This window comes from Sander lucioperca, chromosome 5 (assembly GCF_008315115.2).
Source record: "Sander lucioperca isolate FBNREF2018 chromosome 5, SLUC_FBN_1.2, whole genome shotgun sequence".
Lineage (NCBI taxonomy): Eukaryota > Metazoa > Chordata > Actinopteri > Perciformes > Percidae > Sander > Sander lucioperca.
In genome coordinates, this window is record NC_050177.1 from 37,405,648 (window position 1) to 37,418,622 (window position 12,975).

General features: G+C 41.1%; 1 protein-coding gene across 4 annotated transcripts in view; it reads right to left on the reverse strand.

Moving 5' to 3' along the window:
* grm5b (glutamate receptor, metabotropic 5b) overlaps positions 1-12,975 on the reverse strand; it is a 69,673-nt gene that overhangs the window by 5,645 nt on the left and 51,053 nt on the right. For all 4 annotated transcript variants that reach the window (XM_031297212.2, XM_031297211.2, XM_031297209.2 and 1 more), the window contains 10 exons: positions 11,591-11,826; positions 10,600-10,721; positions 9,746-9,870; positions 9,442-9,610; positions 7,626-7,752; positions 4,045-4,162; positions 3,629-3,815; positions 1,736-1,894; positions 1,287-1,412; positions 1-99 (listed from right to left, as the gene is read on the reverse strand). The exon at positions 1-99 is cut by the window's left edge and continues 84 nt beyond it. In XM_031297212.2, coding sequence (XP_031153072.1) covers positions 1-99; positions 1,287-1,412; positions 1,736-1,894; positions 3,629-3,815; positions 4,045-4,162; positions 7,626-7,752; positions 9,442-9,610; positions 9,746-9,870; positions 10,600-10,721; positions 11,591-11,826 — 1,468 coding nt within the window. The remainder of the gene's footprint in view (positions 100-1,286; positions 1,413-1,735; positions 1,895-3,628; positions 3,816-4,044; positions 4,163-7,625; positions 7,753-9,441; positions 9,611-9,745; positions 9,871-10,599; positions 10,722-11,590; positions 11,827-12,975) is intronic.

Sequence of the window (12,975 nt, forward strand, 5' to 3'; positions counted from 1 at the left end):
AAAGTAGATGGGTACAAAGGCCAGCCAGATAATACAGGTGGTGTACATGGTAAAGGCAATGTACTTAGCCTCGTTGAAATTAGCTGGGACGTTGCGGGTCTTGGAGAGAGAGAGAGAGAGAGAGAGAGAGAGAGAGAGAGAGAGAGAGAGAGAGAGAGAGAGAGAGAGAGAGAGAGAGAGAGAGAGAGAGAGAGAGAGAGAGCGAGAGAGAGAGAGAGAGTCAGAGTCAGAGAGAGTCAGAGAGCAAGTTTAAGCAAATAGCCATACATTTCTTTATCGTTGTTGAATCGTTCTGTGGATTCTGCCTTAAATGAGGTAAATAAACAGAAAAAAGGATGGCTGCAGGCAACCGATAATCAGACATTGACTTTTTAGAATGTGTTTGGTTCAATAGAATTTCATTAACAGCTGTTGAAAGTAGTAGAGCTCCAAACAGTAGTTGAGGAAGGACGAGTCACACAGACACAATTTGAAAAGCAATGAAGCTTTTCACATTGTGTCTGTGTGACTTTTCCTCATATATAGCAGCTTGTAGTAAGACATGTACTAACAATATTAGACATATGTAGGTATGTTATATGTTCCTACAAATAAGAACACATGCCTCCAACAACATGTGTCTTTGGAGCTGTGGATTTGATGCACCCACTAACTGGTCAGTCCCTCCAGAAAAACGTGATTATGCGATTGCATAATTCAATGCATAATCAGCCAAAGTCCGCATATTTATGCGGGGGCCGCATTTTTCAAATACGCCACACTTTCGCCGCATAAATTGCCGATTTCCGCGCAAAATATGCGGGGCTTGCATGATTTCATAATCCCCGCATTTTCGTTGCAAAAAAGTCACATATATCTTAGCAGAAAGTTGAAAAATGTTGCGTTTACTTCACACAAGACCAGCCATTTTCCCCTGTTGCCATGGGAACGTTATGAAGTGACGTAATTACGCGACGTGAACATCATCGAAAAGCTGCAAACCCCGCGATGAAGCCATGATGAAACCACAGTTTTTGCAAGTTCTCGCAATTTTTGCAAGTTCACGCAATTTCATCGCATAAAATTGCACATTATATCCCGCATATTCCATCGCATTTTTAAGAAAACGTGCTGCATAATCAAGGATTTTTGCCCGCAACAATCACCAAAAAACTTTTCTGGAAGGACTGACTGGTGCTTTTGTGACGTCAATTTTGATATTGTCATTTAAATCTGTATCACAGAACAAAATGCGTTTTGGTTTTTACGTAGTAATACACAATAGTTACAAACACTTCAACTAGTACCTTGAAGGCATAGAAGGTGCAGCTGAGGATGAGCAGGCCATTGTATCCTAGCGGGGCAACCACGCCCAGGTTAGTGGTGTTGCAAATGAGGACGACTTGGCGGATGCTAGGGTAGTCATTGATCACCTATAGAGACAGGGGCAATGATAAAAAGCTTGTCATAGCTTTTGTTACAGGCACCATTTTTTTAATGCTTTAGTCAAGATTCTAACAGTATGAGACATGTTAATCTGCTACTAAATCTACTACTGTATGGGTCAAATGGTCTTAAAAACATGAGTGATGTAAAAAAAAAACAGACTCATGGAGATTAAAGGTCTCATTATGAGTTAACTTCTTCTGCTCGTGATTATTTGTTTCTCTCTTTCAAATATGTCTGTTAACCTGTTCTTAAGTCTTTCAACGAGCCACTCTACCACTCACAATAAAAAAACAGACACGCAGCTTACCGCAGGTGGCTCCATGAGGAAGAGAGCCACAATGATGCTCAGCTGCAGCAGTATGAGGACGAAGGCAATGATGAGCTGAGCACAGGCAGACATGAAGCGAGGTTTCTTTGTACAGATCTTCTTCTTGCTGCCTGCCAGGATCCGAGCAATGCGGTTTGTCTAAGGTCAGATCGCAAACACCATCAGGACCTTTTAATAAAATATATACTGAACATACGGTATCTACAGTATATTCTGGCCATCTGTATTTCTACATTGTTGCCACTGTCTGTATGCAGACATATTTGTAAGAAATACTTAAAAAAATATTGCACACAGGAGTCAAAATTTAGCTCAAGGTAATCTCTTATGGGAAGGCTATTGCAGTTACATCTTCACCCCAGACAGGGGTAGGATAGGCCTGTACCCTGCATCTGATTTTATCATACCCATATCCTCTTGCTCTAACCATTAAGGAATGGAAGGGATAACAATCTGCAGTATCAGGGGACTATAGCCCCTGTTGTTTCTTTCTAATTGGGTCCACAGTTCTGTTTACACCCACAGGTGTATCCCTGCTGCTGACTGACTCTTCAGCATCTGAAGCTTTTCTGTGGCTCTCCTCTACAGACCATTGATGACCAAGGCAGGTTAGCATAGATCTAATGACAGGGGTATTCCAAGTCGTTGGAGGTAATTCCTTTAGCCCTACACCTTTCACAACTGCTGCACATTAGGGCTGCATGATATTTTGTTTAATCGTCCACATCCCGATTTGCGCATGTGCGATAGTCACATCGCAGGACGTGCAATGTTAACACTACAACTTTTTTGCTGCTTGAAAGAAAAGTAAACTTTCACCGTTCTCCTTTTACATGATTGTTACCGGCCGACCCTTCCCCTTTAAGACAGGTGGCCATGTGGGCAATGTCTGTATGGGACGTAATGTTAGTCCGACAGGGTTTATTGTAGGGGTGGGCATCGAGAACCGATTCCTACTTGGAATCGTTTCAAAAATTATGATTCCAGTGGAATGGTTTCTTTATTGGAATCGTTTGGAATTGTTTGGAGGATTTGGTTTCAAATCTGATCATGGGTTCCAAATTTAACATGCGCAAGTTTTGGTTTCCGTAGCGGCCAGGCGCTTATTGTGTTGCAGCCGTGGAGCACAGTAAGCAGCGCTCTAGTGTGGCTTTATTTTACGTTGAAAAAGCCCGGTAAAACTGAAACCCACCATTGAATCAAAATAAAACTTTCCTCTTATTTGTGAAATAAGCATGTGACCCGTTTCAACTTTTCCATGGGTATGGAACCTACAGTAGTCAGTGTTTTATGTTCGCTGCAAAAACGAAATAAATGACCTGATTAATGCAACGTTATCACGACGTCTCCCGGCCATTTTTCACTGCAGAGTTGCCAGAAAGCTGCTACCAGCCAGGCTAAAGCTAATATAGTTAGCCTAAAGAAACAAGGGGTCTGTCCCAACTAACGTTAGCCTGGATTGATAGTATTACATGAATACAATGTTGTCATGTGAGTCAACCAGTGTATTTAACCATCTACTGTAATTTCCCTCTCCAAAATGACTTCAGAAGAGTAGTCACAGCGCTTACTTGCTTTGGTGTTTGTAAAGCATTAAAGTTCAACAAAGAATGGTTCACATAAGAAAACTCCCTTTTTTATTTTTATTTTCTATGTAGAAGCACTCCCCTACAAAATCACCCCAGTAATCGAGAATGATTTATTATTTCCAAATAGAGCCTTTCATGTCATCTTGTAAAAATTACAGTGTTTTTTCATATCGCAATATATATCCCAGGCAAAAAAATAATCAATGTAATTTTTTTCCAATATCGTGCAGCCCTACTGCACACTACATCTCATACTTATTTCACTACTTAACTCAATCCTTACCTTGGTGACAAGCGCAGAGTAGCTCATAGCAGGTGACAGGCCTATTCCTAGTCGTTGGAGGTAGCAGTGGATGACATGGGGTTTGGTTATGAGGCTGAAGGTACACAGGTACCCTAGGCAGATCCCTGCCAGTATTATGTAGCACAGCTCCCTACTGGAAGATTTCACGACTGGGGTGTCCCGGAACCTTAACACATTACACAACAATTATGTATAGAAACATGTAAGTGACACACAGACATACAGAAATACAGTATATATGTAAGAATTTAAACGCACTCAGGTAAACAGTGATTAAGAAAAGAGTGGAAAGTGCAAAGTGGGTATGTATAGTGTGTATCTCTGTCTAGTTTAGCACTGTTTGCATTATTCTTCTCAGTTCATATATTTTCTGTGACAGATGAGAGATTCATTACCTAATGAAGACTGCAGTGACAAAGAGTGTGAACATTAGACCGAGGCAGGCAAAGACCACAGCAGCAATGGGTTCAGGGTCTCCCCACCGCAGGTACTCCACTGGGATTAGGTCACAGCCTGGGGATAGAGGTATGTGGAGATGCAGTTCTTGAAACAAAATTACAAAAATACTTTTTCATTTGATGTGTGTGAAGCTCAGCAACTAGATAATATAGAGTGAGCCATACTTTTGTCTTTATTCATTATCTATATCTACCTTTTTACTTTGAACTTTCACCCACATCTGATGCAGGTTTAGTCTCAGTGTACAGCGCTTTTTACGGTGACCGACAACCTGCACAGGTCAGGGTTCAACGCATGCATGTTGGACCCACAGGTGTCCAGGTGGGAAAGTCTTAACAAATACGTGACCAGCATTGCCTACAGCCAAAGCCTGCATCTTGTGAATGAGTATTTAGTTACCATAAATCTGTAATCAATCCATTATCAAAACACAAATATTGTACCCATTATTCAGCATGCCTCCTTCATCATTCACTATTGCTCATTTAGTGAAGATGTCACCTTCTTCAGACTGCATGCCTTTTGACCTTGCAATACATACTTCTCTGTCCACACTTTTTTTTTCTTATCCCTCCATCTGCGTCTCTATAAGGCCCTTTCCAAACATGCACCACAAACTAGACTGAGCTGAAAGTGTGAAAATTCACAGCAAGCTAGTGGGCGAGTTGATGACGTTTCATGCGACTAGCTCAAAACCGGAAGAAAACAAACATACAAGGGTGAAGGAGGAGGGTAATTTACATGAAGACAGCAAACAAAATGTCTAACTAGAGAGACAACGAGATTCTGGAACATCTGTCGGTAAGGGCCGACACCGAAATCGTCAGACAAATTCAAGAACGACAACAGGCGTCTTCCCTTCTTCTCGTTCTCCTGTAATTCAATCTTTGTAACACTCTCTTTTTTTCTTTGTAATGCCTCATTCATCACTCTACCCCTCTTCCCCCCTAATATACACCTATATAAAATATACACCTTTATCTCTCTTCATCGTCATGCTTCCAACCTTTCTCCCTAATTCTCTTCCTCCCTCCATCTGTCTTTCTGCTAGACAAGGGGATAAAGTTTCATTAATTAAAGGGACAGTTCTAATTATAAACTGTCTTAACACTTGCTGAAATTATCCGTCTGGTTGGTCTAGACATACTATAGCAGCAGGGACACATGTAGACTCTTTCTGTCCCTATGCATCTTCACTTTTTAATCCTCTCTTTCTTTCTTCCTTCCTTCCTTCTTTCCTGCCCTTACCATGTCTCCCTCTCACATACAAGCACAAACACACACACAAGCATGCATGCATGCACACACACATGTTCGTACAATACTGCAAATCGCAGAGAGAGAGGAAGAGTCATTAAAAAAGACTTAAGTAATTTAATGACTTTGTCTTTAACAGGGTCAATGAAGTTCATCAAATCAGTGAAGTGGTTATGTCAGGGGTATAAACAGCAGCATAATTGCTGAATGGGAGCCAGTGGGACAGAAACAAACAGAAAATAAGTCAGACAGAAGCACTCTGCAGAAGATGTGGCTCACTTGCAGGCTGATATCACTGAACACCTTGATCGCCAATTCATATAAAACTGGATCAAAGCAAGTAAATCATAATCTAAAACACTGTGAGGTATTGAACATAATGACGGGTGTGTTAAACAGCATGTGTAAAACAGAATAATAATAATAATAATAATAATAATAATAATAATACGTCCAATAATGTAATTTAAAGACAGAACCATAAATACATAAGTCGAAATGGAGCAGCTTCACAACAGAATCACAGATCTGAATCTCGTTTTGTCCAAATTTTAGGAATAACTTGCGTGTGTAAATGTAACTGTTCAACATCATGGAGGTAGTGCTTTTTTACTACTTAAGCATAGCCCCTCTTTAAGAGACAAGGACTACAGTAACTGTTCTGCCTAACAATGAGGGATGAGGCCCACCCACCCGTAAACATTTAAGGTGTGAGGCACTTGCTGAGAATTTAGTTCAAATTAATCCTGCCCACATAAATCAAGATATTGGGGCTGAAAATCCCAGATCAGTGTTTTCCTCATGGGTTTTCTCAGAGCAGTCGAAAAAAGCATTGACTTGGTCTGCATTTTAATACTTAATTAGTTCACAGAACCTGCAGGAAATCGTGTTGTGGTTGACCCGAAGACAAACTGATGCATTAAAGTGAGGGGGGCCATTTGGAGGGTTCAGTCAATATAAAGTTTTGAGGCAAACTCCTTCAAACACTCTCAGACTCAAACTGTTGAACTTTGAGGAATCAGTGAAGAGGCTCAAATCCCAAAGCTAATCCTGCTTCTGTCAGAGCCTCTATTCACCTCCATCTCTTTCTCTCTTTCAGACTCACTTTTTCCTTCTCTTTATGTTTCTAAATCACTTTTCTCTTACTCTTTTTTCTTGTTTTTGCTCTATTGCGTTGCTAAAAAGTGTTCTATTGCTTTCTATGGTTTTCACACCCACTGTTCTGTACCTCTGTCCCTGCCAGCTGAGACCTTGCGCTATGTCATATTCCTTCTGCCTCTTTATCTCTCGCTCTCTTCATCTTTCTCACTCTCTCTTTTGGCCTGAGGGAGATAGATCAAACTGTCTGCTTGAAGAACAGGGCAAGCAGTTTGTTTACACCTCATTATTACTGTTCCATATAGCCCCACTGGGGAACATGCAGCACTTTTATTTACAATTGTTGAAATGACTCTCACACACACACACACACACACACACACACACACACACACACACACGCACGCACGCACGCACGCACGCACGCAGGCACACACACACACGCACAGACAAACACACACAGAATAATACACTGGTAACCCCGATCACTCTTTCAATTCTTTAGCTACCTCTTTTTTCACTGTCAACTTTCTCTGTCATTTTCTCACCAGTTTGCTGCCTGTTTTAGTTTAAGGATGCTTCTCTCTCTGGCAGTGAAGCTCAATCTGAATTTTCTGCCGTTCTCCATTCATGTTTTAATCATTGAGCTTGGTGAGGAGCTAGCAAGCGGTATAATGAGCAGCTGAAAGCATAACAAGGCAATATTCAACCGCTTCAAACACAATGGAGGAGAAATAAATTAGCATTGCAACTGAAGTGCATTTGCATTGAAAGCTGCTCTTGATGCAAAAAAATTAAAACACTGGTGACCATGTTGGTAACAAATTAAAGGGATGAGAGTGGAGGGGGGGAGGAGAGGTTGAAACGGAGAAATTGTCTCTGTTTCTCTTTCTAATGTACTGTAACTGGTGCAGGACTTCCTGTATAATAATATGCTGGAACCTATACACCCTACACACAAACATGCACACACGTATCAGTGGTTTCCTTCGAGTAGCAGCACTATTACTGCATCGATATTAAAGGATATTCATGCAGGAGCATGTGCAAATACTGTAGCTTTGTGTGCTTCAGTATTTTCTTGGCAAAGTGGAAATGTCTCTGAGATTGCACCTACATGTTATAAACATGCAGCCACGTACACAAACATACAGAGACTGACCTGTGAGGTCATCAGTAGGCCAGGAGCCCAGTTCACAGGCTCGGCAGGTGTACTCGTCGAACACAAACTCATTTTCTTTACAGGGAGTGCACGTCCAACAGCAGCTCACCTCACCTTTACGGATCACCTGTAAGGGACAGAGCTCAGAACTGTATAAAGTTTCCCATACATAGGTTCTATTTGGGCGCCCCGCCCAGGTAGATTGAGCCCCGCCTAGGTAGATAAAATCTGAATTACATAATTTACATACTTATAATTTATATACTATACATATTTTTCAATCAACGATGCATTTTATACAGCGCACACAGACCAGTGGCCATCAGCCCCTCCCCTCGTGAAGTCTTGCGCTGTGTGCATGACAGCGTCAACGCTTCACTTCAGGCTCAGAGCCAGTTAGTAGCATGCTGCTGGTGGTCTTGCCGTGGGATTAACTGTAATAAGGATCCGTAGAAACGCCGTAGAAACGCTGTAGAAACGCCGCGGCCACACCGCTGTGAAAGCTCGCTGAACGTCATTCAGTCTGGTTATTCACCCTCTCCGCGGCAGTTTGCTCCACTCCATATCTTTATAATGGAGCTAACCGCTAATCGTTGCTAACCAAGCCCTCAGTTCTCCGTGCCTGTACTATTAATTGTATTTATAGACTCGAGCTCAAATAAAACCTGTCATTTTATTTTATTAACTCAGAGTTGTTTGAATGACAGAAATCTGCTTAGTCGAGATCTTAATGAGTGCAACACGGACATGTAACGTTAGTACAAAACAGCGTGCATAGGATCGCCAAAACATGGATTAAAACACTTCATAAAACGAACAATGATCTAACAAACAAAATGAACAAGAATTGACTCTAGATAATCGTAGTCTTATATGATTTAGCAGGAGTTAGGAGGAGACAGTGTTGAGATTTATAAAAACATAACTTTCTGCATGGATCATAGTATAGTATTAGGTTGTTAATACATATAACATTTGGGCTCCGGGTAATCAGGTATTTTATCTGCTGAACCAACATTTGGCAAACAAACCAGATTTAATTGACAAAGCACATCATGGCTACACTTTCCTTTCATTTGATCTAAATTCCACAAGCAATTTGTTGTATTTTAGCAGAATAATGAAAGCAGCAGAAAGGCAGAACTGAGTACATTTTAATAGCCTGATCTGTTTATTTATCGCAAGTTATAAGTTATCGCATATCTTTCTAATATTGTGCAGCCCTAATAACAACTACCCTGTAATTTTGTCAGATGCAGCATAGTATCGTAATATTTTCATCTGTATCTGTGTCATCTTTTAGTCTAATTTGTTTAATATGTAAATAGTTATTTCTTTCTAAATTATCTGTTAATGTTATGTAGTCATTGTTTTCAATAAATAGTTCATAAACCTTCCTTGACTAGTTTATTACTGAACCCAGCCATCACGCGCCACGCCTTCACATCCTGTGCCACCCACCACCACGAATAAAATCTCAACCAAACACTGGCCTTTGTGTAGTATGCTTGTAACTCATATGCACCAGCCACTGTATTACGTGGAGCCTTTTTTTTCACTCATAATTGTGAGGCCTCATACACCCATCTTGTTTAGAATGTAACTGGCCTATAAGACATTTTAATTAATCTAAAAGAGGTAGCAAAAATAATGTTTAATTTATTCCACATATGAAAAATTGTCATGTATGGTAAAAACAGTTCAGGTGCTGGATTCACAATATTGCCTGTAAAAACCTTTTTAACGTTTACTAACTGCAAAGTAAATACTTGAAAAATGCCCCATGTAACCAGACCAACTGCGTGAGTCATCTTACCTTAATCTGTCCTTTGTCACAGGGTTCACTGCAGACCGACTTGATTATGCCGTCTCTGTTGGGCCAGATTTCATCATCATCTATCTTCAAGCCTCTGTAGTCCCAACTGCCAACATTAATGTAGTCGTAGTAGTCCTTCCCCATCTTTTTGAAGTTCATTATTTCATACCTGTGTATGAAAGGTACACATACAATATACATCCAACACATTAACACCCACATGGTCGTGTCATTTGACCACGCAAGCCAAAAGGCCACACAAAAAAAGAAATCCATGACATCTTTCTTGAGTTACAGTGCGTACCTGCCAGGTGAGTCTCCGTTTACATCAAATAAGATTCCCTCCCCTGACACGCCTGTGAAGTTGGTTTTCATCAGGAAGTCCAGCAGTGTAGCACCATCTATAGGTCGCATGGCATCACACAGTCCCTTAAAATACATGAACAATCATGTCATTTCCAACAATCATGTCATAACCCACAGCTTTACAAAGTTTTATAAGTATTTGGTTGTGTCAACAAGTACAGTAACTTTGGTATTGGTGGTCACTGGCAATTTATGTTAATAAAATTCAAAGAACTGAATGCAATGACATATGAACAGTAAAAATATGAATTTACTATAATTAAGCGGAGTTTTAACTATAGTCAAAACATGATTAATTTGCAGTTGGACTAACGTAATATAAAGATAAACTAAGCAATCAAAACACCAGCAGACGAGGTGAATCATCTCTCCAAGTTTCATGAAAAGTGAAATGTGCAGTGTAGCAGGTATTGTTTTTCTATCCCATGACGTCCAATCAATGTTTCACACACAGTGAACAATGCCAAGTTGAATAATCTTATGAAGTTTAGTTAGAATTGAACCCATGTCTGAAATATTACATTACAGTTTACATTCTGCAAGGATGAAATCTAAAGTCATTCCCACAATGTTATAACTAATATGCGCCAAAATCTCTAAAAGTTAAGCAGCAATGATGCATTTACTTTTCTGCCACCATAGAAACAAGGTCAAGTGTAATATGGCAGCAATACCCAGCTAGTACCTTGTTTTTGTCCCACCATTCCCCCTTTCCACCCCTTCATCTCCCTCCTTTATCTCCTTGCTTTGTCCTAGTATGTCCCTCTATTCATCCATCAGAGCAGTACCTACCTGATAGCCTGGGCAGAGTGCCCGTTGCATGTTATGCAGGCCATATGCCATTGAGTAGATGGCATTAATGACGAACCCCATCTTAGTGTCCTGTGCATATTGCTGCCGAAGTGACTCTCGCTCTGCAGTGGTGGGTGGATAGAGTTGGGGGGGGGGAAGAAAGGCAGGTATATCAGAGAAACCATTAATTTTCATTTCTAGTTTTTATTAAACACAGTGTGCTTTTTTTCCTGACATCAGAGACCACTCTCTTTCCTTCCTCTTATTTATTCTCATTGGCCACTTCCCACCTCCACGTCTCATTTCTGTCTGCCTCTTTCTGTGTCCTGTTCATTACTATTTTATGTCCCATTTCATTAGAATACATGAGACATGACTCCCTTTGATATTCACACTTCACAGACACTGTTTTGCCTATGAATGGAGGGAGTGAAACAGAGAGAGAAAGATGGGGGGAGACGAATAGAAAGAAATAAAGGGAAGGTGCACTCACAGCCACAAGGGATATCTGCAGAGAAACCGGTGCTTGTGTTTGTGTGCGTGTGCGTGTGCGTGTGTGTGTGTTACTTTCATTAATAGTGGCCATTATGAAAGCCTGTCAATAAAAATGCAGATCAGATATCTGCAGATAAACCGGTGCTTGTGTGTGTGTGTGTGTGTGTGTGTGTGTGTGTGTGTGTGTGTGTGTGTGTGTGTGTGTGTGTTATTTGCATTAATAGTGGCCATTATGAAAGCCTGTCAATAAAAATGCAGATTCTGACTACAGCCATGTTAAACTAAAACAATGCAGCCTCTCTCTTTCTTCACACCCCAGATGGTTGTTGTACAGAACTTGTACTGCTATACTTGTACAGAAGTACTAACAGTACAGCTGTAACTCAGAAACCCTGTGTTGTCTCTGGCCATATTCACTGCTACAGGTGTTCAAGAAGTACATTTCAGGTCTTGTCCTTATAATTGTCCTTGTATGTTTATTTGTGTCTATACTCACTGCTACAGGTGCGGTTGTATTTGCTGTTCTCCTGTGGGTGACCTTTAAGACGACAGTGGAATCGATGCTGCCAGAACTCTGGAAACCAGGGGTTTCTGAGGTTGTTTTCAGGACGAAGTTTAAGGTAGTATTCATCAAACCATTTCACATCAGCCGACTGGAGCTTGATGGTAATACCACCCGCCGCTTCCCTAACATAGCCATCTGTTACATCATACCGGTCCGCCCATCCATCACTGCAAAGAAACACAAGGAAAGACAAGTTAACTACAAAAGTTAAGCAAACTCCATCAATGTATCTGTGAGAATGAAAATACTTCCCCACTGTTCCACAATCAAAACAAAATTTGCATTGTTTCCTCTGACTGGCCCTCATTTATCTGCGTACGACCTTAAACAGGCGTAGGACGGGCGTACGCCGATTCCTACGCAAAGCAAGGCATTTATCAATTTGAACGTGAGTGTAGGCTGCGATAAAATCTCACGTCTGGTCTGAACTTGTGTACGCAAGTTTTCGAGTCAGTGTGGACTTGCGGTGCATAATAACTGTATAATCAGTTTAACTGGAGAAGGAGAAGTCATCAGTTGATCACTTATCAGCAATGGCAGATCTGGCTCTTTTTTCTTTTTTCACTGTACAACAGTGCACACATACGCGCACGGGCCACGGTAGAGCGCTCCATCGGATTGATTAAGGGCAGATGGCTCTGTCTTGCATCAGCGGGGGGGGACCCTACTATACATGGCAGAAAAAGTCTGCAACATTGTTTTAGCCTGTGGGGTTCTGCACAACATCGCGCAGGAAAACAGGGTGCCATAAATGTAGTGATGGAGCCAGATGACCCGATGCCCAGAGACCAGTGTCCAGCACAGCCCCAACTGGGGCTATACGAATGAGACAGGATATTATTCCTCACTTTTAAAAGGTATAGTGTTATGTTTGGCAATGATACTCAATACAGGAAACATGACGATGCACAACATTTTGATTTATTCTTCAGGTTTTCGTTTCTCTTTTAAAGTGTCGTTAATGGCCATAGTGAACGATTTATTTCTGCCATTGACCGACATATTTCGGCTTGTTTTTCCAGCCCCTCTGCTATCAGGAGACAGGGTCGGGGTGGTGGTCCAGCACGGGGGGGCGGAGGACTCTCCCTCACAGCTGTTGCCTGGCTCTGACTCATGAAAAAAACACGAGTAAAATAAAAGACACTGCATAAACTCTGCTACTGTGTGTTTATTTAAATATAGGTACACCATGTAGGCCTAAGAGATTGCAATATAAGCCTGTATATTACTATTTGGACTAACAGCATACATGTGTCAAGGATGTATAAATTAAATAAACTTCAGCTGGAGTCCGATTAACCACGGCAACACTGTTG